The sequence below is a fragment of the Alligator mississippiensis genome, chromosome 12, assembly GCF_030867095.1.
Source record: "Alligator mississippiensis isolate rAllMis1 chromosome 12, rAllMis1, whole genome shotgun sequence".
NCBI classification, from domain to species: Eukaryota; Metazoa; Chordata; order Crocodylia; family Alligatoridae; genus Alligator; species Alligator mississippiensis.
The window spans coordinates 52,695,409-52,716,672 of NC_081835.1; the positions used below are offsets into that span (position 1 = coordinate 52,695,409).

At 49.0% G+C, this 21,264-nt stretch overlaps 1 protein-coding gene across 6 annotated transcripts in view; it reads left to right on the plus strand.

Moving 5' to 3' along the window:
* The window catches only part of COL27A1 (collagen type XXVII alpha 1 chain), a 227,985-nt gene extending 206,721 nt beyond the window's left edge, over positions 1-21,264 (plus strand). For 3 of the 6 annotated variants that reach the window (XM_059715547.1, XM_059715549.1, XM_059715550.1), the window contains 25 exons: positions 609-662; positions 1,008-1,115; positions 2,145-2,198; positions 2,359-2,412; positions 2,967-3,020; positions 4,051-4,104; positions 5,918-6,025; positions 6,414-6,467; positions 7,697-7,750; positions 8,169-8,222; positions 8,807-8,860; positions 9,281-9,334; positions 9,716-9,769; positions 10,507-10,560; positions 12,657-12,710; positions 12,801-12,854; positions 13,804-13,857; positions 14,372-14,389; positions 15,616-15,669; positions 15,804-15,866; positions 16,631-16,796; positions 18,286-18,392; positions 19,097-19,177; positions 19,745-19,933; positions 20,793-21,264. In XM_059715547.1, coding sequence (XP_059571530.1) covers positions 609-662; positions 1,008-1,115; positions 2,145-2,198; positions 2,359-2,412; positions 2,967-3,020; positions 4,051-4,104; positions 5,918-6,025; positions 6,414-6,467; positions 7,697-7,750; positions 8,169-8,222; positions 8,807-8,860; positions 9,281-9,334; positions 9,716-9,769; positions 10,507-10,560; positions 12,657-12,710; positions 12,801-12,854; positions 13,804-13,857; positions 14,372-14,389; positions 15,616-15,669; positions 15,804-15,866; positions 16,631-16,796; positions 18,286-18,392; positions 19,097-19,177; positions 19,745-19,933; positions 20,793-20,942 — 1,854 coding nt within the window. In that variant the 3' untranslated portion in view covers positions 20,943-21,264. Of the gene's footprint in view, positions 1-608; positions 663-1,007; positions 1,116-2,144; positions 2,199-2,358; positions 2,413-2,966; positions 3,021-4,050; positions 4,105-5,917; positions 6,026-6,413; positions 6,468-7,696; positions 7,771-8,168; positions 8,223-8,806; positions 8,861-9,280; positions 9,335-9,715; positions 9,770-10,506; positions 10,561-12,656; positions 12,711-12,800; positions 12,855-13,803; positions 13,858-14,371; positions 14,390-15,615; positions 15,670-15,803; positions 15,867-16,630; positions 16,797-18,285; positions 18,393-19,096; positions 19,178-19,744; positions 19,934-20,792 lie in introns of those variants that run through there. The other 3 variants (XM_059715548.1, XM_059715551.1, XM_059715552.1) reach the window with 3 other exon arrangements.

Below are 21,264 nucleotides of genomic sequence, written 5' to 3' on the forward strand. Positions count from 1 at the left end.
CCAGCCCAAGCATCATAGGCAGGTTGGACTTGACTTCTGCTTTCCAAACTCATTTGGTATGACAGTACTCTCCATTTCCTGGTCAGGGATTGTTGCTTCATACCTTTGAGCTGCCATCCCTTCCATGGGTCCCTGTGCTCTGGCTTCAGAGTATGTTCCCTAATTGGAAATTGCCAAACTCTTTCTGTTCCCTGTCCAGCCTGATTCTGCTCTAAGTACTGTATCAAAACTACCTCTCTGCCTGTCCCTTGGATATGATAGCACTGGAAATAAATCTCAGTAGACAGTCCCAGCTATAAAACCCTAAAAACAAGTGAAATTCTTTGGTGCAACAGGGACAGACCTGGGAACATGAGATCTCCCTTTCATGGGTCAAAGGATAGAGTTTGCCGCTCAACATGTGCTAATAACTCAAGCTGGCACTGCTAGAAATTTACCTGTGCAATGCACAGATTCTCTGCCAGAGGTCTAAATCCATTGGGAGTCCATGTAAGAGGCTTCAAACATCTGGGACTAGCTGGGATAGAGAAGAGAGGACCTGCCAGGTAGAGGACCTGAATGATTGATCACTGTAAATCTGTGCCTAAGAAATTGCTTCTCCTTCACAGGGTGATGTCGGTGACCCTGGAGATCCGGGCGAGCCAGGCCTCAAGGGAGAAAAGGTGAAGAGCGTCTCTTCCTTGATTTCCCTTTTGGCTCCTAGGTTGCCACATGTGAGGTGCTCAGCCCATCCTTTGTGATGTGGTCCCCAGGGAAGATGCTAGTGGTAGGCCTGGGTTGTGGATAGGCCTTTATAGACCCAGTGTTAAGATTGAGATTTACAAATAACACAGGGATTATAAACCTCTTTGTATATTAATGCTGCAGGACCAGATATTCAGGGTGCATTTAAAATTACTCAGAGCATTAGCTTAGAAGCCGGTGAATTGCTGTCTCATTTTCTTTCTGTTTTTTTTAACCTTCGTTCAGCTCTTGATCAGAGTTCCTTTGTTTCAATGAATGTTCAGGGTGACGCTGGCTCCCGGGGTCCTCCAGGAGTGCCTGGATCAGGTGCCAGTACGGGGAATATTGGAGAAAAAGGACCCAAAGGAGATAAGGGACAAGAAGGTTTGCTGGCAAGTACTTTGAGGAGACCTCCTCTCACATGTCATCCTGAGCTCTGGTAGGAAACCTAGGGGAACCCGTGAGGATGGGAGGTCAGGCCTAAGTGGGAATGTGGGAGACTCTCCAGTGGAGTTGTAGTGACGTCAGAACCCTTCCAACGGAGGGTTTTTCACTGCATCAAAAGTGTCTAATTTTACACAAAAGCAATGTTGCATTTCTTTGGCTGAAAAGGCTCCTATTTATCAGCACAAATAAGCGATGAAAAACATAATGCAGTGCATCACTAGTTGTGAAGAAAAAAATGTGCCTTTTGACAAAGATCAGCTTCTGTGCTGTTTTTTAAATGCTCACATCACACAAGATTTTATCCAAAAAAGTTTTTTTTTAGTAACTGCCCCTCTCTCCCCCCCCACAAAAAAAGACAAACAAAAAAACAACCAAAAACCAAAAAAAGTCTGTCTATAAAACATCCAGCCTCTGAGCCAAAGAGAGACACCATGCTAAGGGTTTCTTCATAGCTCTTCACCTCAGTTAACTTTCAAGTTTCACCCTAAGTTTGAGAATCTCTCTGTCTAGCCAGTTGAGTTCCTAGGGTTCCTTACTGATTTAGGAGTGTGATTTGTCCAAGCATGTTCCTTGTACCTGGTTAAAAATAACTTGACCATAAATCTCTCTTTCCTTTTGCTATGTGTGAGATGTTGAGGGCTGTGCTTTAGGATGAGTGAATTCATTTGCCTAATGTTTTGGAGCCCCATGGGGACTGTTGGTGTTTTCCATTAGGGAGTAGTATGGGTCTGTTTCTGTACATGTGACTTTCTTATTCCCTGGCAATCCTCGGGCATGGGATTTCAAAGTTACATTGGTTGTCTTGCATGAATTAATTTTCTCAGGCTTCTGGCATAGGGAAAACAACTTTGAATGCAGTTGCTGCTGTGGTTGGCACTACAAGTTCATGCTAGGCTCAGTCAGGTGAGACTCCAGGATTAGTTTTCTGGGGGTTTTCCAGACTCTAATAACCAAAACTTTTCTCCCCTTTCCAGGGCCAGGTCGGTGTGATTGGCCTTGCAGGAGCAATTGGAGCCAGAGGACGAACTGTATGTCAGCCTTTGTACCATTCCTTCTTTGCTGATTACAGTGTTTCTGATGTAGTAATGTAGAGTTTGGCCATGTTATTGGTTGTAGAGGCTGAGTAGTTCCTCTGCATAAGCAATTGCTTGCCTGACTGTGTGCAACCTTTTCTTTTATTCTTTACAGGGAGAAGCCGGTCTCCAAGGTCTACCTGGTTTAGACGGTCCTGAGGGAGAGAAGGTACTGAAAAGAAATTATCCAATGTGAAGTAACCTTCCCTGTTGTAATAGTGTACCATAGGTGATGGGAAAACTGGAGTTCTCCAACATGTGGTGGAGAGTTGTCTTTGGCTGGGTGACTAGCAAGGCGCTTACCTACTGCCATGGGTCTGGGATCTCAGAGAGCTTCGGCAACCACTGCAATGCAAATCCCCTTTTTGTAATGGAGAGAAGTCAGTGAAAAGCACATAGGATTGAAGATTTAGCTGTTGTATTCATTTCCCAAACCCAAGTTTCTAGTTACTTATGTGCTATAGTACAAAGGGGTAGCCCTGTGCTGTAAGCAGAGTTTCCTCTGCAGATGCCATTTAGCCAGTCACAAGGGAAAAACTGTTACTGGGATAGTATTCCAAATGGAGAGGGAGTTGTCAATGGCAAGGCCTATAACACAATAAATTATGCTAGAGTCTAACCTTCGTCCTTTGTATGTGGAAGTGCAGTGGAGATGAGGAGCTTGTTAGGTGCATTTAGTGGCTTGGAGACCAGAATTTAATCGATCCCACGTATTCCCCCCAGGGAGATCAAGGACCACCTGGAGTGATTGGACCATCTGGTGTTGCTGGATTAGAGGTATGTGGAATTGGTGTTGTGGAGAGCCACTCATGGGTCTTTGCTAAGGAGTGCTTTGTCCTCTTTGTGTGTGAAACTCAGGTCAGAAGAATTTTCCTTAAAGTCCTGGAGCAGGGTGTGATGAAGTGACTAACAGTTGTGGATATCTCAGTTCTTGGGTGTTCATCACAGGCATTTTCAGGAAGTGCTGGCAGTCGCTCTCTGAAAATTGGAACATGTAAGGTGTCTCAACTTCAGCCCCCCAAATCACCAGTCCCTAGATATATTTGGTGGAGCATTGCCTTTGAAAAGCGCATCTTAGTTTACTTGTAACATGGCAGCTGGGAGACAGCCTGTCTCTATTCCAAGATTTATCCAGGAGACTTATACAGCAGGGGGGAGTAACAGTGAAACCCTCCATCTGTTGGGGACAGAACTCAGTGACATTTTTCAATTCCAAATTTTTAGGTAAAAAATGCAGATTTAGCAACAGCAACATTTCATAAATTAGTGTCACTAACCCCTCAAAACCACAACATGATTAAATGTCTGAAACTTTTGTGGTGGGAACTCACATTTTGTCGGAAAGTGACCTTAGTTTTAGCTTTAAAAAAAAAAAGGTGAGGGGGGAGGGGGGCAGTTTCTGAAAGATCTTCGGAAGCAATGCAGAATGTTCCCTTTGGCCCACGGTGGAAAGGTTTTCAACTTTTTCATCTGTTGATTTTTTTTTTTAATCTTTTTTTTGTAGCAGATCAAGCCAAAACAAAAAAGGGGTGTACACCAGCCCCAGAACTGCCAACAAGCAAAATCAATGGGTTCTTACACAGATCTAGTCAGGGATCATCTGTGGGAAGGACAGAGTAGTTAGTTCCCTGTGATCTAGGCTTCCCAAGAAAACTGGGTCTCCATAGCCCAGGACTTGGGTATCACTGTAAGACCAGATTTTGCACTGTGTGTATATCAGAAGATATGGGTGGGTGATTACAAGAGAACTTAAGGACACATCCTGTAGGAGAGACTGATTCACAAGAATTCCTAAATGTTCCTGCAGGGAGCCCCAGGAGAGGATGGAATAAAGGGGGACCAAGGCAAGCCGGGTCCTAGCGTAAGTACCAGCTGCAGTGACTGAACAATTGCTGAGGACCATGCAAAATAATTTCAAACCAGGTTTTTAAAAAGACAGCTCTTTTAGTCAGCTTTTTCAGTACTCTATTCCTTTTCTTCTTTCAATGTATTAGTACTGCTGATGGTTCAGCAAGGGCAATGATGCTATAAGCCAGGCAGAATCGCACAACACCAGACTTTGTCACAAATGGGACATGGGCATCTGTAGTTCCATGCAGGCTGGAAATACCACAAAGAAGGGCCTTTCTCGGAGGGCTTTGATGCTTTTGCCTGTAGTCTGGGTTGGAGCTGAAAAGTACACTGGGACAAATGGGGTGCAGATAGGAGTTGACAGAAAGTTTACCAGCCTTGGGGGCAGCGATTCCAGGATGAGAAGAGTACCCGAGTCCAGACATCCCTGAGCCTTGCATGTCGCAGAATCTGAATCCAGCTAGTGCATTATCTCTCTGGACAGAATGATGGCATTCATGGTAATGCCCTTACATAATTGCTCAAAGTAGCATACGGGCAGTGCAAAAGGAAATTCAGGAAGGAATCAATCTAGATAAATGCTTTCCAATCAAGTCATTATTTTCTGGTTTGCTTTAAACTTGTAGTCTATAATAAGCATTTTAAGTGCAGTTGTTAACTAGACATGTGGCTAAGTATAGCTGTCAATGTGCAATTAGGATTCAGTTACCAGCTCTTTTTGGAAAGGTATGGTCCATTGTGGTTAATTTTTTTGGTTTTGTAGAACAGTTGTGAGTGAATCATTAAGACCTGGAAGTTCACCAGAAATGTGCCTCACTGATGGCCCATGGCATGTCATGTTCCTAAAAAGGCCTATCCATTAGGTCTAAAATTATAGGGGAAAATGACTCACTCGCTTCCAACTGTGCACTGCCCGGTGACTGGCCACACTGCAGTGACAGTCTGTGATTGCTGTGCTGACATGTACAAAGCTCTGCAGAGGTATTAATGATGCTGCACGACTTAATTGAAGAAATAAATCTTGTCTGGATCCTGATTGTTACATTTTCAAAGATGGCAGCTCATTTCCTCTGGCCACAATTACTTTATGACTTCAGTAGATTCTATTTGCAACGAGAAGATGGAAAGCAGAAGAAACTCTAGCAGTACTTTAAAAAAGCCTGAAAGGTGCCTGGTGCTTAGTCATGGGTGAAGAATCTAAAATGCCTGGAGCAGGACATTATTGGGCAGCAAGGCAAGGGTTAGGGTTGTGCTTTTAGAGTTGGGCACAATCAAAAAAAAAAAAATGAGCTGGGTGTGTCAGAAGACAAGCTCGAGCCGACTGTTTTAGGTCCAAAGCTGGCCATCCACTTAGGTCATGAAGGGTTGGATCATTTATCTGATTTGGGCCCCTAGCTCTCTTCTCTGGGTATCCCATGTCTGGTAATAAGTTGTTTGCAGCCATTATTATGTAGACAAAGTAGTTCCCTAGAGGTTTTTCCACTGTTAATGCTTCCAAGTCCTATGGAGAATGACTCTTCATGCACTTGTGCAATACACTTACAGTGAAAAAGGGTTTTGGGTAGGTATTAGAAGACATGTCCTGGCTCTAAGATTAGGCAAGCACTTGAGCAAGCTGCCTTGGGAGGTTGTGGATATTGTTTAAGTGAAAACTTTAAGAGTTTTTATACAACAAAACTCTGTCATGAATGGTTGAGATGGGCAGGGATTGTTGCCTCACAGCAGACAGGTGGCCTATATGACCTCTTGAGGTCCTTCACAGCCTGTGCTATGAATGACATTCCTAAGGCTGTTGCATCTCCCTTTTCCTCCATACACTCTAGGGTGCACCAGGTTCTAGTGGGGAAAAAGGCATCCAAGGATTCAAGGGTTTGTTCGGGCCAGAAGGACCCAAAGGAGATCCTGGCAAGAAGGGAGAGACTGGCCAACAGGTAAAATTATTTTTCCTGCTCTGCTCCGCCCCCTTCACTCACTTAAAGAAATCCCATATGAGACCAGACTCCCTACCAGCACCCCCTCTGTAGGCACCTCTGGACCTATATGGTTCATGAATACGTGCACATTTGGCCTAGCCCCCTGTTCCCCTGTCCCTGCAAGGGCAGATGCATGGTTCAGGCTGATGCCAGTACAGAAAGGATATGCTCTGTGAATCATCCCAACCTCAGTAGGTTGGTCTGGGTTTTCAATGTGTGCTCTGAGCACCCGCAAGTTGGTTACTCACAACACTTCCATAGGCACCCTCAGTCTATTGTCACCAAGGCAAGATAATGAGTGAATGTCAATTGTTTTGTCCTTTCCCCCACCCCAAAATGAATTCAGGGGTTGCACGGGTCACCTGGCGAAACAGGAGCACCGGGACCACTTGGCAGTGAAGTGAGTAGGCTGCATTTACTGCATTTTTTAGTAAACGCAGGGCACATGGGTTGAATCTGCCTTCATGGCGAGGAGTCTGAACAGGTAGTACATGTGGGTACAGCAGATGGCTGAGACTGCATCGGATCCCATAGGTTAGGGGGGTGAAGTGAATAGAATACAATAAAAGTAGACTGCACTTGATTGCACAGAATTCTGGTTCAGCAAGGTATTCACCACAGCAGGAGTAATTGGACATGAAACCTTTCATCTGGAAAATCATAAAGTGTTGCTCAGTTTTTACAACCTGATGTGGATTATATTACACAAAAGCCAACATGAAAAGAACAGTAATAAGGTTGCAGACTAAGACCCCAGCCTTGTTCTGTGTCCTAGATAGAGTGTGCTTGTTTAATGAGCTTCTATTTAATATCCTTCTAATGGGTGACCCTAAACCTTATTTCTGCTCTTCAGACAGAATTTATCATTTCCTTGTGCGCTGTTTCAGTGGTGCTTATCACTGTAATAGCCGAGCGCTGCACAAGTGAGACCTTTCGCCTTCCACAGCCCCCCTGGGCAGTAAGAGAGTCTCATTCCCATCTGAAGAGGAGGAATTGGGCTCTGAGGGCTAGATCCAAACCATTAGGCACCTGGCCCCACAGTGTGCAGTTCCTGCATTCCCTGCTTAGTGCATGGGGAGATTTAGGCAACCCACATCCAAAATAAACCATGTACCAAGCTCCTTAGTAGTAGTCAGTAAACAATGCTAAGCACAGGGGGGTATCTAACAGGCCACACCTCTCTGGAAGTTACTACCTGCACTACTCCTGTCACTACCTGCAGTGTTCAATGCCACCCTCAGCGCTCAGCTTCACTGAAGAAGCAGAGCACATAGGTCATGAAGCATTCGCAAGGAAGGGACCAGCTGTTGTATGGACCAAAGTGGCTGATAGAAGGTCTCAAGTGTCCAGTTATGTCTTCTGCCAGCTACTGGCTGGCAGCAGAAGCCATCTTTTTGTTGGAGGGGTGACCTTACTCCACCAACAGAAAGAAGGGGGTCTGCTTCTCTGGGGGAGTGCTGAATGTGGACACGCACAAAGTTGTGCTGGGAAAGGTACATAGTGCTAGTGTAAAATGTTGATAGGATAAAGGGGTCTCTGTAGTCAGGTCACCTCAATATGTGCTTTAGAGAGATATGTGTGTCATGGATTGATCATCTGTTTTGTATTTGGGTTTTTTTCTCCCACTAGGGCCTGGCAGGCAAGAAAGGGGACCAGGGTGAGCCTGGAGAGCCGGGGCAAACGGTGAGGGCATGGAGAAACAGGCAAGCCACACATCAGCTCTGGGTGCATCAGATCCCCTCTTCCCGAACACTTATACTTCCTCTCTTCTAGCTCCTCTTGTGTCTGTAAAGTGTACTTCCAATGCCCAGCCTTAGAGCAGGGCTTTAAAATTTGGCCTTGTGAAGACTCCCTGAGCTCTCAAATACTCTTTCCCATATCTGAATACCAGCTTTTTCCCTGCTTTTTTTAAGATCTTGTAGAAACAGGGAGAAGCTGAGTCACGGGGTTAGCAGAATGGGTGTGTGAGCGAGAGGGTGGGAACAGAACCCAGGGCAAGGGCAGTTGGGACCTGTGCTAAATTACCCTCCATCCCTGGGTAACCTGCTGCCACATCTGCATCATTTTGATGAAGATGATTCCTTCTTCCTGTCGATTTCAGGGGCCTCAAGGGCAGTCGGGTCCAGAAGGATGCAAAGGTCAGAAAGGAGAAAAGGTAACATCAGAAGTCTTTCTCTTATGATCATTCACATGGGGAAATGAGGTATCCTCCAAAACGATAGAGAAGGTTTCTATTATACAGTGAAGTGGACGTAGAGTGCATTAGGTGCTCAGTGTCAGAGGCAGTTCCACGCAAGCAGCCATGAACCTTATGTCACTGTTATCTGTCAGTAATAGTTTTCACATGTATAGCTCCTTTCATCCTCAAAGAAAAGTTGGTGCTTTGTAAGCAATGTTGGAATGGCTATATGCTGTAGGGAACACTGCACAGGAATATGCCAGTGACAAGAAATACCATATCTGGGTGAGGTAGCAATGGGAATCTGGGTGGGCAGGAGAGCACTGTGCCAACTCACATTGCACCTTTATTGCTGTCACAAAAGAAATGGGTAAAAATGGTGGAGTGACCCTTCTTGCTTGGAGAGCGTAAAGTAAATGCAAATCCATTACAGCTGCTTCCCTCTCATCCCTTGGGATTTTCTGTTCCCAGTTTCCTTTGTGTAGAAAGCAGTCAGTCCTTCCCCCTCTTTTAGCTCTCTGATGTCATCTGCTGTCTGAATGATGTCTCTGTTTCCTTAGGGGGACATTGGGCGTGATGGGGACACTGGCTTCCCTGGCAATCCTGGCAGAAGGGTAAAGTGGCACTGTAATCCTGGAGGCCAGTCCAGCACCAATTTCTAAAGGCTTTTTTAAGCTACTGGCTAAAGCTAGCCCAGGCATACTGGTCTGAGTGTAGCTAAGCGGTGGTCGTGCAGCATGACTGGGGAGGTGCTGGGGTGCTGGAGAGAAGGGTGGGGGGTGCCTGGGAGCTGTAGCATGGTGAAGGGGAGAGCACAGCAGGACTGGAGGTGGCAACGTGGGGGCAGCCTCAGGGTAGGGTAACAAGGAGGGTAGCACAACAGCTCCAGAGGTAGCCTTGGGATATTGTGGTGCTGCGGAGGGAAGCACAGTTTTACTGAGAGCCTGAAATGGGGATGTGAGCAGGGAACTGGGACTTGGATAACTCTGGGTTGCCTGGATTGCCAGGAATCCTGATTCTTTATCCTTGTCCAGGGCAAGCGAGGCAGAGCTGGACATCGGCCCCCAAGAGGCCCCAGCGGCCCCAAGGTAGGAAAACCCACTTCTCCACTGGGTGTACCGTCCTGTCTAGTGCCTGAGTCCCGTACTACTTGTCCGTACCCTGTACACACTTGCCTGGGCTGTACGAGCCTCCGTCACTGCTGAGCTAATGTGGACCCTTCAGTTCTGAGTGCCACACACAGCCAATCTGCAACACATCGCCATCAGATGTGTGGGTTTGTAGCTAGTGTGGGTTAGATGTCTCACTAGACATAAAGGCAGGCCAGGGCCCCTTCCCGTCTCTCTAGCACTTGTTCTTCTTTCCCAGCTGTCTGTTTTTCTATGGGCAAAAAGTGCACCAGGAGGTGTTCCCACCTCACTGGTACACTGACCCACCTGAGAAAGGTCTCTTCTGCTTGTACCTTCCAGGGCTCTCAAGGTGAACAGGGGCCAGAGGGACCAAAGGGACCACAAGGAACACATGTGAGTATTGAGCCCAAAATTGGCCAGGCAGAACCAGGACCAGGCCAGGCAGGGGCTTTTCCTGAGCCTGCTTTTACGAGGCGCAGATTGTAAAATACTGACAAACTTGCTAGCAGAGAGGAGTGGTCTTGTGAGGAAGGCACTTGGAAGAATGAGGGTCATATCTTGGCTCTGATGGAACCATTTTCTCAGAATCTGTGCATTTTCATTTTTCCCCTAAAATATGATGGACTCTGATGTCCAGCAAATAACATAGCCTTCAAGTAATTCTGCATGGCTGGCCCTGTGATGGTGATGGTAATTCAGAAATGGTCACCTTCATTCACACTGTGGATGTAATAGCAGGCGGAGCAAAAAGCCTGCCACTTTTTGTTTTAAATGCAAACGTGTAAATTTTTTTCTACCTTTTCTTTCCTCAAATGGCAACCAAACTGAAATACCAACAACATGTTCTCATCACTGCCCTCTGCTCTTGTCCTCTGTAAGAAAAGGGTTGGAAAAAAATATTCCAAGGCCCGATCAAAATTTTGGTGGAAAGTGTCACCTCCAAAAGGAGGTAGTTGTGCTTGGTGAGGTTCCTGGGGGTCATAGACCTTGCTGATGGTCTCTCTCTCTCCAGCAAACTGTTCCTCAGTAGGGAATGAGCAAGTCTACTATAGGCAGAGTGCAGCAGCTGATGGGAGTTTTGCAGATACAACCTTCTGGTTTGGTTTTTGGGGTTTTCTTTTCCCTCACAGGGCATTCCTGGACTGAAGGGGGTAAAGGGAGACCGAGGTCCAAAAGGCTTAAGGGTATGTAGCGTTCTGCTCCATCAGTCCCTTAGTCCCAGTGAAGGCTTTGTCCTCTGAATGTGATGCTGGGTACGGTCACTTATTCTTTCCTTCCTCCAAACCTGTCCGGTTGAGTTGTCTCACTTCTTCCTTTGTTGACATAACTGTTCCCATGACCCAGTGGAGATTCATGTATCAGACTCCTCCTTTTCTCTCCATTAGCTCTTTCCACCCCACTCTGCCCACGAGGTGAGTAGTGTCCCAACCAAGGCTAGAAACCAGACCCTGGGGGTGTTGGGTCATGTAATATCTATGTTGTCCCTGCCCATTATGCCTCCTGACTTTCAGATGCATGCACATGCACATATACGCTTTATGTGCTAATCAGGTACAGTACACAGAACTGGCAAATGTGCCCTGGCACCAGTCAGTCATGTGCAGCCCTCAGGAAAATGAACCTTGCAGTAAAGAAATTGTTTCGGTATATCATAATATTATGAGGACAGCCCTTGTTCAATCAAGTCCAGGGCAGTCAGCCCATCCATGGAAAGGCAGTTCCAGCAAATATAGGGTCATTCATCCTTTGCTTGCTGCAGCAGGAGAAGCAGTGTCTGTAAGCCAGGTTGGGAAATCCTGGTTTCAGTGTAGCCAGGGTGAGCAAACCAGAATTTCCCTTTCTGTTTGCATAAACACATTTCCTGGAAATGTGCCGAAGTGTAATCCAGAAGCCAGAACAGCTGGTGTTGTGCTTTTGGACCCGAAATTCTTTTGCATTTCCAGTAACTGGAGGAAACTGAAAACATGACTTGCCCTGTCAAATCTGTCAGTTGAAAAAATAAAAAAAATGCAGAAGCAGAAATAAAGAAAAATGAGTTTTCCAGTTTGCTGTAATTGGCAACAGCACAGCAGGGCTTTTGTTTTTATCATGGTGGCAAGTCTCCCTCTGCATGGTGAGCTTGTGATAAATGCATGCTTTTAGCAGAAGCTTTCTGCTGCGTTCTTAGCTAGAGTTCTCACCGATGACCTGGCAAGTATGAACTAACAGGCTAGAGAAAGTGCCCCAGAGGTAGGCAAGTGGAATAAGTAGACTCGCTCTCAAAGTAGCTTTCCTCCTCGCAGAGTTAAAGTGGAAATAATGTGTATATAAGTAGTTTATAGATTTCATATCGAGTCCAGCTCCCCTGCCAGAGGCAGGAAGTCTGCAGGGATCAGACGATCCCAGCAAGATAAACATCCAAATGCCCTTTGAGTCCAGAGTAGGTGCTTGTACCACCTCTTGGGGGAATCTCTTCCAGACCTTGGACACTCGAACTGTAAAGAAATGTTTCCCTATATCGAGTCTGAATCGGCCTCCTACAAGTTTATGGCCGTTAGACTTAGTTTTCGCTTGGCGTGCCCTGGGAACAACTGTTCTCCCAAATCCTGATGCACCCTCCCTTATATACTTATAGGCAGCCACCAAGTCCCCCCTGAGCCTTCACTTCGCCAGGCTGAAGAGTCCCATGTCCCTCAGCCTCTCCATGTAAGCCTTGCTCTCTTGGCCCTTGATCATGCAGGTGGCTCTCCTCTGGACTCTCTCGAGCTCGAGAGAGGAAACATTTTGAGGCTCTGAGCCCTCTGAAGATAATGGCTGCATAGAGACCTGTATCTATTGACACCGCATAATGTAAATGTACATCAAACTCTATGTCCCTTATGGTTAGAGTGGATGCTTTTGGTCCAGGAATCCCTTATCTCAGCAGCTAGCAAAACCTCCAGATCTGTCTGCTGTAGCAAGGTACCAGAACTGATATTTGCAGGGTTCTACGTGTCTTCTTTTCACCTTCCTTAAAGTGATTATTAAAGGGGATGCGGTAACATGGATACCATCTGACATGTCAGTGCAGGAGCTGGGGGTTGGGGTGACGCGGGCACTAAGGTGCATGCCTGACAGCCCAGAGGTTGCAAGTTTGAGGCCATAGCAGAAGCACTTGTGGCGCGGCCTGTCAGATTCCAGTGAAATCTGTGAATTCTGCTAAATACCTTTACCAGGATGTGAAAAAAGAAGGAAGTGGAGGGGTTGCTGAGGCTTGTTGCGTCTTCTAGTACTGATTTCCAACCTTGACTGGTCTTTCTAGGGAGAGAAAGGCAGTGTGGGATTTCTGGGGCCGCAAGGAGATGATGGATTCAAGGTGCGTAAGAGGGTTTTTTTCCTTTCCTTCCTCACTCTCTGCCTGTTCCATATCCTGGAGCGTTCATGTGGTACCCTTTGCTTCTCTCAGGGCAAGCCAGGACCCTCAGGCCCTCCAGGGAGGTCAGGACCCAAGGGAGACCAGGTAAGATTGCTACATCCCCACCTACCCTGGCTTGAGTGGTTTGTGGTCATGCAGCACTGTCCCTTGTCAGGCTGTGTGGCCCCTGTCAGGCACTAGATCACAGTTCCCATGGGGGATGGAAGAGGTTGATGCCTCAGGGAGGCCATGAAGCAATGAGAGAAGTGGGGAGTAATTGTCATGAGAAAAATGTAGATTGCCTGCCTTGGAAGGAGGGATAAATGTATGCAGGCAAAAGCAGCCATATCAGAAGGAACAAAATGTAACGTACAGCTCTTTCTTTGGGTGTTATTAGAAGAAGGGTCTCTTCCCTGCAAAATGCTCTGAGATGAGTAGGAAAATGAGGCATGGTGCTAGCTGTGTGTTACAGAATCGGGGCCTCAGTGGTAGCAACTTGTTGAGGAGTCTCCAGGAGACTGAGCAGAGCAGAGGGACTGGGAATCAGGAGTCCTGACAGCTGACAGCAGCTTACCAAGTGGTCTGGGCAAGCTGCGGACCCTTCTGAACCCCGAGGCAGTCTAACACTGCAAGCAGAGGTGCCCAGTACGTGGGGGCCCAAGGGCCCCAGCCCCACTTGGAAAGGGGGCTGTCACCTAAAATGCATAAAACTTTCCACACGTCCATCAATAGGCACCTCCCTCCACGGCAAAAATAAAAGCCAGCACCTGTGACTCCAAGCAGTAATAAGAGCAGCCTTAGAGAGGGGTGCCAAGGTCTGAGTGCTTAGCAGGAGAGGGCCAAAGAAGAACCAAGGAGTGTAAGGTTTCTTTCTTGACCGGGGGGAAGGAGGGAAGGGAGAACCCCTCCGTGGCTCAAAGGTACAAGACCTGACCCCCACAGGGTTGCATTGGGGAGGGAGCGACTCCAGAGAGGGTTTGTAGAACTACAGCGGGGACCCCGCACGGGGTTAATGCAGTGTCCTGCAGCAAGGGAGTGTGTGCTCTTTTTGCAGGGTGACATTGGCCTGTCAGGCCCACAGGGATTCCCTGGGCTCCCTGGGACCCCGGTAAGTTTTCCTCATCCTCCTAAGGAAGGAGGGAGCGGGCAGGAATGGCAGCATGTGGTAGATGGGATAGTGGTCTCTTGTCCTGTGACAGGTGCTGTGAACTACAGGTGCCTGACACAGGCAGCTGGAGTAGCAGGCCTGCCTGCAGAATAACTGCAGCAGCCCTTAGCTCTGTTGTCACTTTGGAGCTGTTAAAACCCAGCAACCTCTAGGCTGGAGGACATCCAAGCCCAACTACTGAAAACACATTATGCTTTCTCCCAACATTAGCCTCTCTTGCAGTTTTCTGTAGTTTCTCATGCTTTGCAGAGAGGTTGTGCCTGCTAGGGGCAGAGTGGGGGGGAGTTGGGGTGCCCTATCCTACATAGTTTTTGTGCCAACTCCTGAGTCCTTTGGCAGTATTCCTAGAGCTCTCCTTGTTGCATTGCTACAGGGGGTCACGCTCTCTCTAAAGGAGGCATGGGTTTGTTCATCCCAGACCATGTTTATTCTTTTTTCTGTCTTTCTCTTCCAGGGCTTCTTTGGACAAAAAGTAAGTGGGGCATATTGTTGGACTGGATCCTCAGTCCTGTCTTTAACTGTTTTCTCCCCTCCCTGACAGAAGTTGTGTTCCCACGTCCCCTGTTCATCCCGTGACATGCTGTGCACAGTGCAGGGGCAGCGTTGCCCGGGTTCAGAGATGCTATTGCTGCCTGTGGAAAGAAGTGGGGGAAAGTGGGAGCAACCCCTTGTGTGTGCCCCAAAACGTGTCGATGGCCTCATGTTCTCTGCTCATAGATTTCATAGACATTAGGGCTGGAAGGATCATTGGGTCCAGTCCCCTTCTGAATGCTGCAGTTGGCCCTAGAGCCCTGTGTCCCAAGGAGTGGAAGGCTGGCTTTCTGGAGGTGCAACGATTTAACCCAAGCGTCTGCCACTGACTGCCCGTGTGGGCACATGGAAGGCTGTCTAGGTCCGTTGGCCCTGCTGTGATAGATAGTTTGAGTGCATAGGGAGCCGGCCAAAGCTCTGAAGCTGAAAAGGGGCGGAGTGGTGTTGCCCAGACCACTGCCTTTAGTGTTGTGGTCAGGGCTGCACAATTTCCCCAGCCAGCAGGGTCTCTGGGAAAGGGCAAGGCTGGGGGAGTGAGGAAGTTGCAACAGAAAAAGCCACTGACCGTGGGAGCACTATTCCCACCAAGTCACCACGAAGGCAGTTGTCCAGTGGTTCCTGTGAGCTTCCCCACATGTGGCAGGAGGATTTGGGGAAGGCAAGAAGGCTGAAGGGATAAGGAAACACCTAGCCCTCCTCCAGGTGCTTCCTTGCACGATGGGGTTAGCAGTACTCTGAGTAGTGCATCCCAGGCTGCTGCTGCCTTGTCAATGTATGTCAAAGGATCGGGCCAAGAGCACAGAAGTACAAGTCCTCCTGGCTTCTGGTGATGTAAAGCCAGGGCCAAGCCCCATAGGCCTGTCTCCAGCCTGTGATGCCTGGCCCCCAAGGAGGTATTGCAGCCAGCACTGCACTGTGCCTCAGTGATGTCCTCCTGTCTGGTATGGTGATGCCCAGACTCTCCATCACCCTCTGAAGCTCTTACTATGCAGGCTCTCAACCTGGGAAGAATTGAGAGTGGGCACTGGATACTGGGGGGCCTGAGCTGGTGGGGCTACTGACTTTGTGAATAGGATCAGCAGGGGTCATAAGTGTTTCTGCAAGGCTGTCCCCAGCAGCAGAGCACCTTGCAGAGGATTTCTTTTTTCCCATCCTTCCTGACGGCAGGGGCTGAAAGGGTTGCAAGGCCTCCCAGGATGTAAAGGCAAGCCGGGCCTGCTGGTAAGTTGAGCTGTTTTTTGGGGGTTTTTTTTACATTGTCTCCTGCCCTTTGGTTTCCCAAGCAAAAGAGAAGTGACACCAAGCTGCTGACAGCGTGCTAGGAGGGTTGTAACATTGGTGGTGTTGTTCTGTAGGGTTCACCTGGCCTTCCCGGTCCACGTGGACCAGCCCTAAACCTCTCCATGGAGGAACTGAAGGTGAGTAGTGTTGGTCGAGCCTGTGACAACCAGACATGATGGGGGCTATTTCCTTTGGTGGGGAAATGTCTGTGTCCTCTCCCAATATGCTGTTCAGGCTGGGGTCTGTAGGAGGCCAAAGCTTGTGGTAAGCAAGGCAGGCCTGTCAGTGCAGTAAGCGGTACCTAACAGTGACGTGCTGCTCTCAACCCCCAGCTTGGACCCTGAAGCACAGGGGTGTGTGCAATGTAGGAAGGGTTAAGCAGAGCTTGCAGGTAAAATAGAAGTGGGAGAACAGAGGGTGCCACGTGACCAAGAGCCTCCACTTTCCTGTATTTGCGTGACAGGTTCCAGAGCATGGGGCTCCCCTCCAAACCCTCCCTTTTGGTTTCCCAAACATGGCAGAAAAGCTATAAACCAGGCTCTGCTTTGGGCATCACAGGGTTTCCTCAATGAAGAACCTCCATGGAGAAAGCAGCTGAGCTTGGTAGTGCTGTGGCAATAGGACAGAATAAGCAACAGATGTTGGGGTAATGTGCTAAGGCCTGTGATTGTATTAGGGAGGTAGTAGGGCAGCAGGTGTTTTGGAGAACAGCACTCCCCTCCATCCCCCCTGAAATCAGGGTCCTGTTGTGCCGCGTGTTGCTCCAGCCCACGGCCAGTGGCAGTCCCTACACTTAAAGCCTAACTAGACAACTGCAGTGGCAGCATATGGGGGGGTTGGTGGCTGGAAGGAGGGCAAGGGTAGGGTAGGTGTAAATCTTTCATTTTGTGTCACCTCTTAGCACCTGATTTATTCCTCCAACAAACTGAACTACGACACGGTCTGGGCTCTTATGGGCAACCTGAGCCATGAGTTGAAGCTGCTCGTCGACCACCCAAATGGCACCAAGGACAACCCAGCGACCACTTGCAAGGAGCTGCTCTTGGCCCAGCCTCACCTCCCAGACGGTACAGGAATAATCTCTTCTCCTCGGGGCAGGAGAGAGAAGTTGGGACCCAATATAGAAGTTGTGAGGAAAATGGGCTCCATCTGGCTCTCAGGAAACTTGGCTTATGCTGCAAAGTTGTATTATTCACTGGTGTGTAGCTTATGATGCAGCCAGTCAAGAATAGGATCTAGAGAGAGGCAGGATCTGCAGAGGGTGCCTCTGAGCTTGGTTCCAGGCAGAGTGGTCAGTCCCATATTTCCTTGAGCACTGAGTTCTGCTACTGTAAGTAGGTGATCTCTGCCCTGCCCATCCTGCCCTCCTAAGGGGAGGGTAATGGCAGAGCATGCAAGCAGCCAGGGGTCACCGCAAAACTGTTTTCCTTCTGGACAGAGGGGCTGTTGGCTGTACTGATCAGAAAATCTCTCTGAGCATATTATTCCTACACATGCAGTCTCTGCATCTCTTCCCAGTCCTCTGCCCTGGCATCAGCAGGGCCCACTTAGAAATATCTTTGTTGGTCCTGATATATTTTGGATGCCAGGGAAGTCTAGCATGGGGCATGGAGGTGTCCAGGTCATCCCGTCAGACTCAACAGGCCTGTGATCTCCAAGGCTATGGTCACACAACAGGTGTCAGTGATGATAATTGCTGTAGGGTTTGTACCCTGGTATCAGTTGCAAGAGGCTGGGGACAGACAGTGAGCCAGATTACAAGGCATTGGTCAGCAGGGCCAGATTGACCCTTTAGTGGGCCCTAGGCAAACAAACTCGTGGGCCCCAGGCAAGTTGAAACCCCACTCCCCACCCCGGCGCTGCCGCCTGCAGGGAGCGGGGCTGAGAGCTACTACAAGGAAGCAGCTCCACGGAGGGAAGGGGAAGAGAAAGGGAGGCAGATGGGGCCATTCACGCTGCCACTGCGGAGGGAAGGACCGCGCCCCTGCGCAGCTCAGGTCTCTAGGCATATGCCTACCTTACCTATGCATTAATCTGACCCTGTTGATCAGCTACTAGTCAGGAAGCGGCAGAGAGCAGGAAATAGGCTGAGCAAAAGGCTACCCTGGGATAGCCAATGATGTGGATTAAAACTGACTGCGCATAGTACATATGCCATGTCCCACTCATACATGGGAACTATGAGGGTTATCAGGACAGTCACTGTACACAGGTGTTAGATTGTCCTACAGCAGCATAGGGTCCCCTCCACTATGGTGCCAGTGGAAAGCCAACTAGGCCTGCATAGATGTGTCACCTGTCACGGCTCCAGTCACAGGACGGGAGGGTGAATGCAGCACAAGTTCCCCATGGAAAACTGAGCCCTACTTGTTTGAGAGAAATGGTGTGGGGAACAAAGGCGACCTCACCACAGGTGCCTTGGGAACGAGTGCCCCGGGTGTCAAGCTGTGAAGCTGACCTAGGTAACCATGCTCACGGCCAGCTGTCTGGTCCCTGCTGTGACTGGCTCCCCTGTATTTCTGGTGCCCTAAGTCTTTTTTCTCTCCTTTCTGTTAGGGTATTACTACATAGACCCCAACCAAGGCAGCCCCCAGGACTCTCTGCTGGCTTTTTGCAACTTCACAGCTGGGGGAGAGACTTGTATCTCTCCAGTGCACAATCAGGTAGGACACGCGGCTTACAGCAGGAGGCAGAGCGGTTGCTTGACGCAGGGCTCAAGCTTAAGGAACAGGCAGGAGCAGAGCCTGGCAGGATGAGTGCAAGGACCTGAAATGGGGGCAGCGGAGGGGAAGCAAAAACTAGAGAGGAGGCTTGGGAATTGGGAAGGAGGAGAGAAGCGAGCGCAGGGCACGGGCTAGAGAGCTGGCTCGAGGGAAGGATAAAGGAGCCTTGAACCAAAGCCTTGAGCATCCAAGACTAATGCCACGCATCTTTGTCTCCTGTTACCCTTCATGTGGTGGGCAGGCAAAACTAGAGCAGCCAAACCCACAATTTAGTCTTGAGGACCTGATTTGCTGAGGGGAGAGACATGAGGAAGAGTAAGGAGCAGCAGCTCTTCATCCCAACAGGGTGGTACCTAAGGGGGACAAATAATCTTGTATTCCTGCTCTAGCATCCAGGACATACTGTAGGATGAGTTAGGTAGAGGCCCTTTGAAGTGCAACTGATACTGCCCATGTGGGGACCAAAAGTTGCATTACAGGGAGGGAAAGGCAGGCTGGGCTTTGCAGTCAGTGATAGGGTTTTTGGCCATCGCACTACAAGTCCAGCTGTGTAAACCTAGATGCAGGCATGATCGGAAGTCCAGAGCAGTGAGGCCTTCTTCTCACTCACTGAGCGACTGGCAACACTCTGCCCTTGCCCTTAGGTGCCCATCAAGGCCTGGCTGAAAGCATATGCCTCTGAGGAGACCTTTGAGTGGTTCAGTTCCCTGCCTGGGGGCTTTCTGGTAAGGTTTCCCATGCAACTGCAGAGATGTGGGGATGGTACCCACACATCTCATGGTCACGGTGGTGGCATGGCTGTGTGGAGCAGGGTTGACAGTGGGAACGTGCAGGGATGTTCTGGCAGAGGAAGTGGCAGGATCCCAGGTGATGGGATCAACTGCTGCAGGGTTGGGGGAAGCAGAGGTATTCTGGGGGGAACTTGCAAATCCCCTTGCTCTTGTGTATGTGACTAAGTGGGAAGGGACTGTTGGGGTAGCAGGGACTAGCATGTGTCCCTCTCTCTCTGGTGAAATAAAATGCCAGCACCTCGAGAAAACCAAGGCTACACAGTCATGTAGGTGTACTGCAGCTCTCCTGGCTATTCAGCTGTAGTGGAGCAAGGACATATTCCCTCCAGCTGATTATTTCAAGGTGGATTAAATCTGGTCCTGGAAAGAGTATCTCAGTCTAAACTGTCTGGCTCCGAGAGGGTTGGACTCTGCAACACGCTATGTAATCGGTGGGCCATTGAGGTGTGCGCCATAGGCTCCCCCACACCAAGATAAACGGTGCTTACTCTTTGGTTGCAGCTGGAATACCAGGGTGCTGGCACAGTGCAGCTTCGCTTCCTGAAGCTGCATAGCAGCATTGCCACGCAGAAGGTGTCGTACTCCTGCAGGCCCGAGGGCGACAAGGATGAGCCCCAGCCAGAGAAGGAAATTAAATTCCTGGCAGATTCACGGGACCAGAGCTACCTAGCCACCCTGCAGGGCTGCGTGGTAAGTGGAGCACGAGGGCAAAGTTGGGCGTGCTAGGGGAGGTTTGTGAGGCGGCAGGGCTGAGAGGGGCATGTCTAGTGTCCCCTGAATTGTGGGTCAGGCTCCTTTGGATTGCAGACATTTTTTTTCTCCTTGATGGCTGAACCAAGCAAAGGCTGAAAGGGCAAAGGCAGAATAGGTGACACTCCCAGGCTGGTTCTCAGGATGAAAGCAGCCACAATGGACCTTTTGGGAAGATTACAGGGGGCTTCCCAGATGTGGGGTGCCAAGGATAAGGCACGGCAGGACAGTGCGGCTCAGTTCCAAAAGCCTTGGGGCCAGAGGCCAGACACCAAGGTGACTGGTGCCAGATGGATGCAGAGGCAGTTGTGTGCAGCAGTTGGAGGTCTTGTTTTTGCCAAGAACTAATTCTGTTGGAAGTGGCTGTGTGAAATGCAGCTGCAGTGAGTCCTGGCCTCCCTCTTGTGAGGAAATTGTGCAGACTCCTCCTGGGTCAGACTCCAGCACTACCAGGCCAACTGTGCCAGGTTCATCCTTAACTCAGAGAATCATCCTAATGTCCAGTGGAAAGAGGTGATGGCCAAGTCGTGGTGGTGAAACCTTTTTACCCCAGGGCAGTCAAGTGCCTCCAGGGGCAAGCAGGTCTGAGGAATCACTCTGGAATTGCTGGGAATCCATCTGTGCCAGCACATGTCAGTGCTAACACTGTCTTGTGCTCAGGAGGATTTTACCCAGCACTATGTACCACATATGAGCTTAACAGTAAGTGATAATGCAACCTGCTTTTCAGTGTGGCTACTAGCCACGTAGCATGCAGCCCAGAGCATGGCTACATGGCATGTGTCTCTGCATATTGCAGCTGGACAATGAGTCGTCGATCACGGACACGATATTCCAGTTTTCCACGGAGGAGCTGGACCTCCTGCCTCTGCGCGACCTGGCCGTGTTTCACAATGGAGATGCCTCCCACCAATTTGGCTTCACTGTGGGACCGGTGTGCTTTGCCTGACAATGGCAGCTGTTGCCAACCTGCTGCTTTTCCAGGAAACCAAAGTGCTGAGGGGAGAGTGTTTATTGTTGCAACCTCTGGCCTCTGCCTGTGGAGCACGGTACAGCTGGTGATAGCTGTCAGATCTATTTATGACATGTTTAGAGCTGCCTTATGCCATGGACTACACCTCCTCCTGAAGGAGAGTAATGTTTACAAAAGCAAGTCTCTATAAATTATATATATATATATATATGTGTGTATGTATATGAAAAGGTGCTAATTTAACAAGTGATGGAAGAATTGTCATGTAATTACATCCAGCAGGGTCTGTTTAAAACAA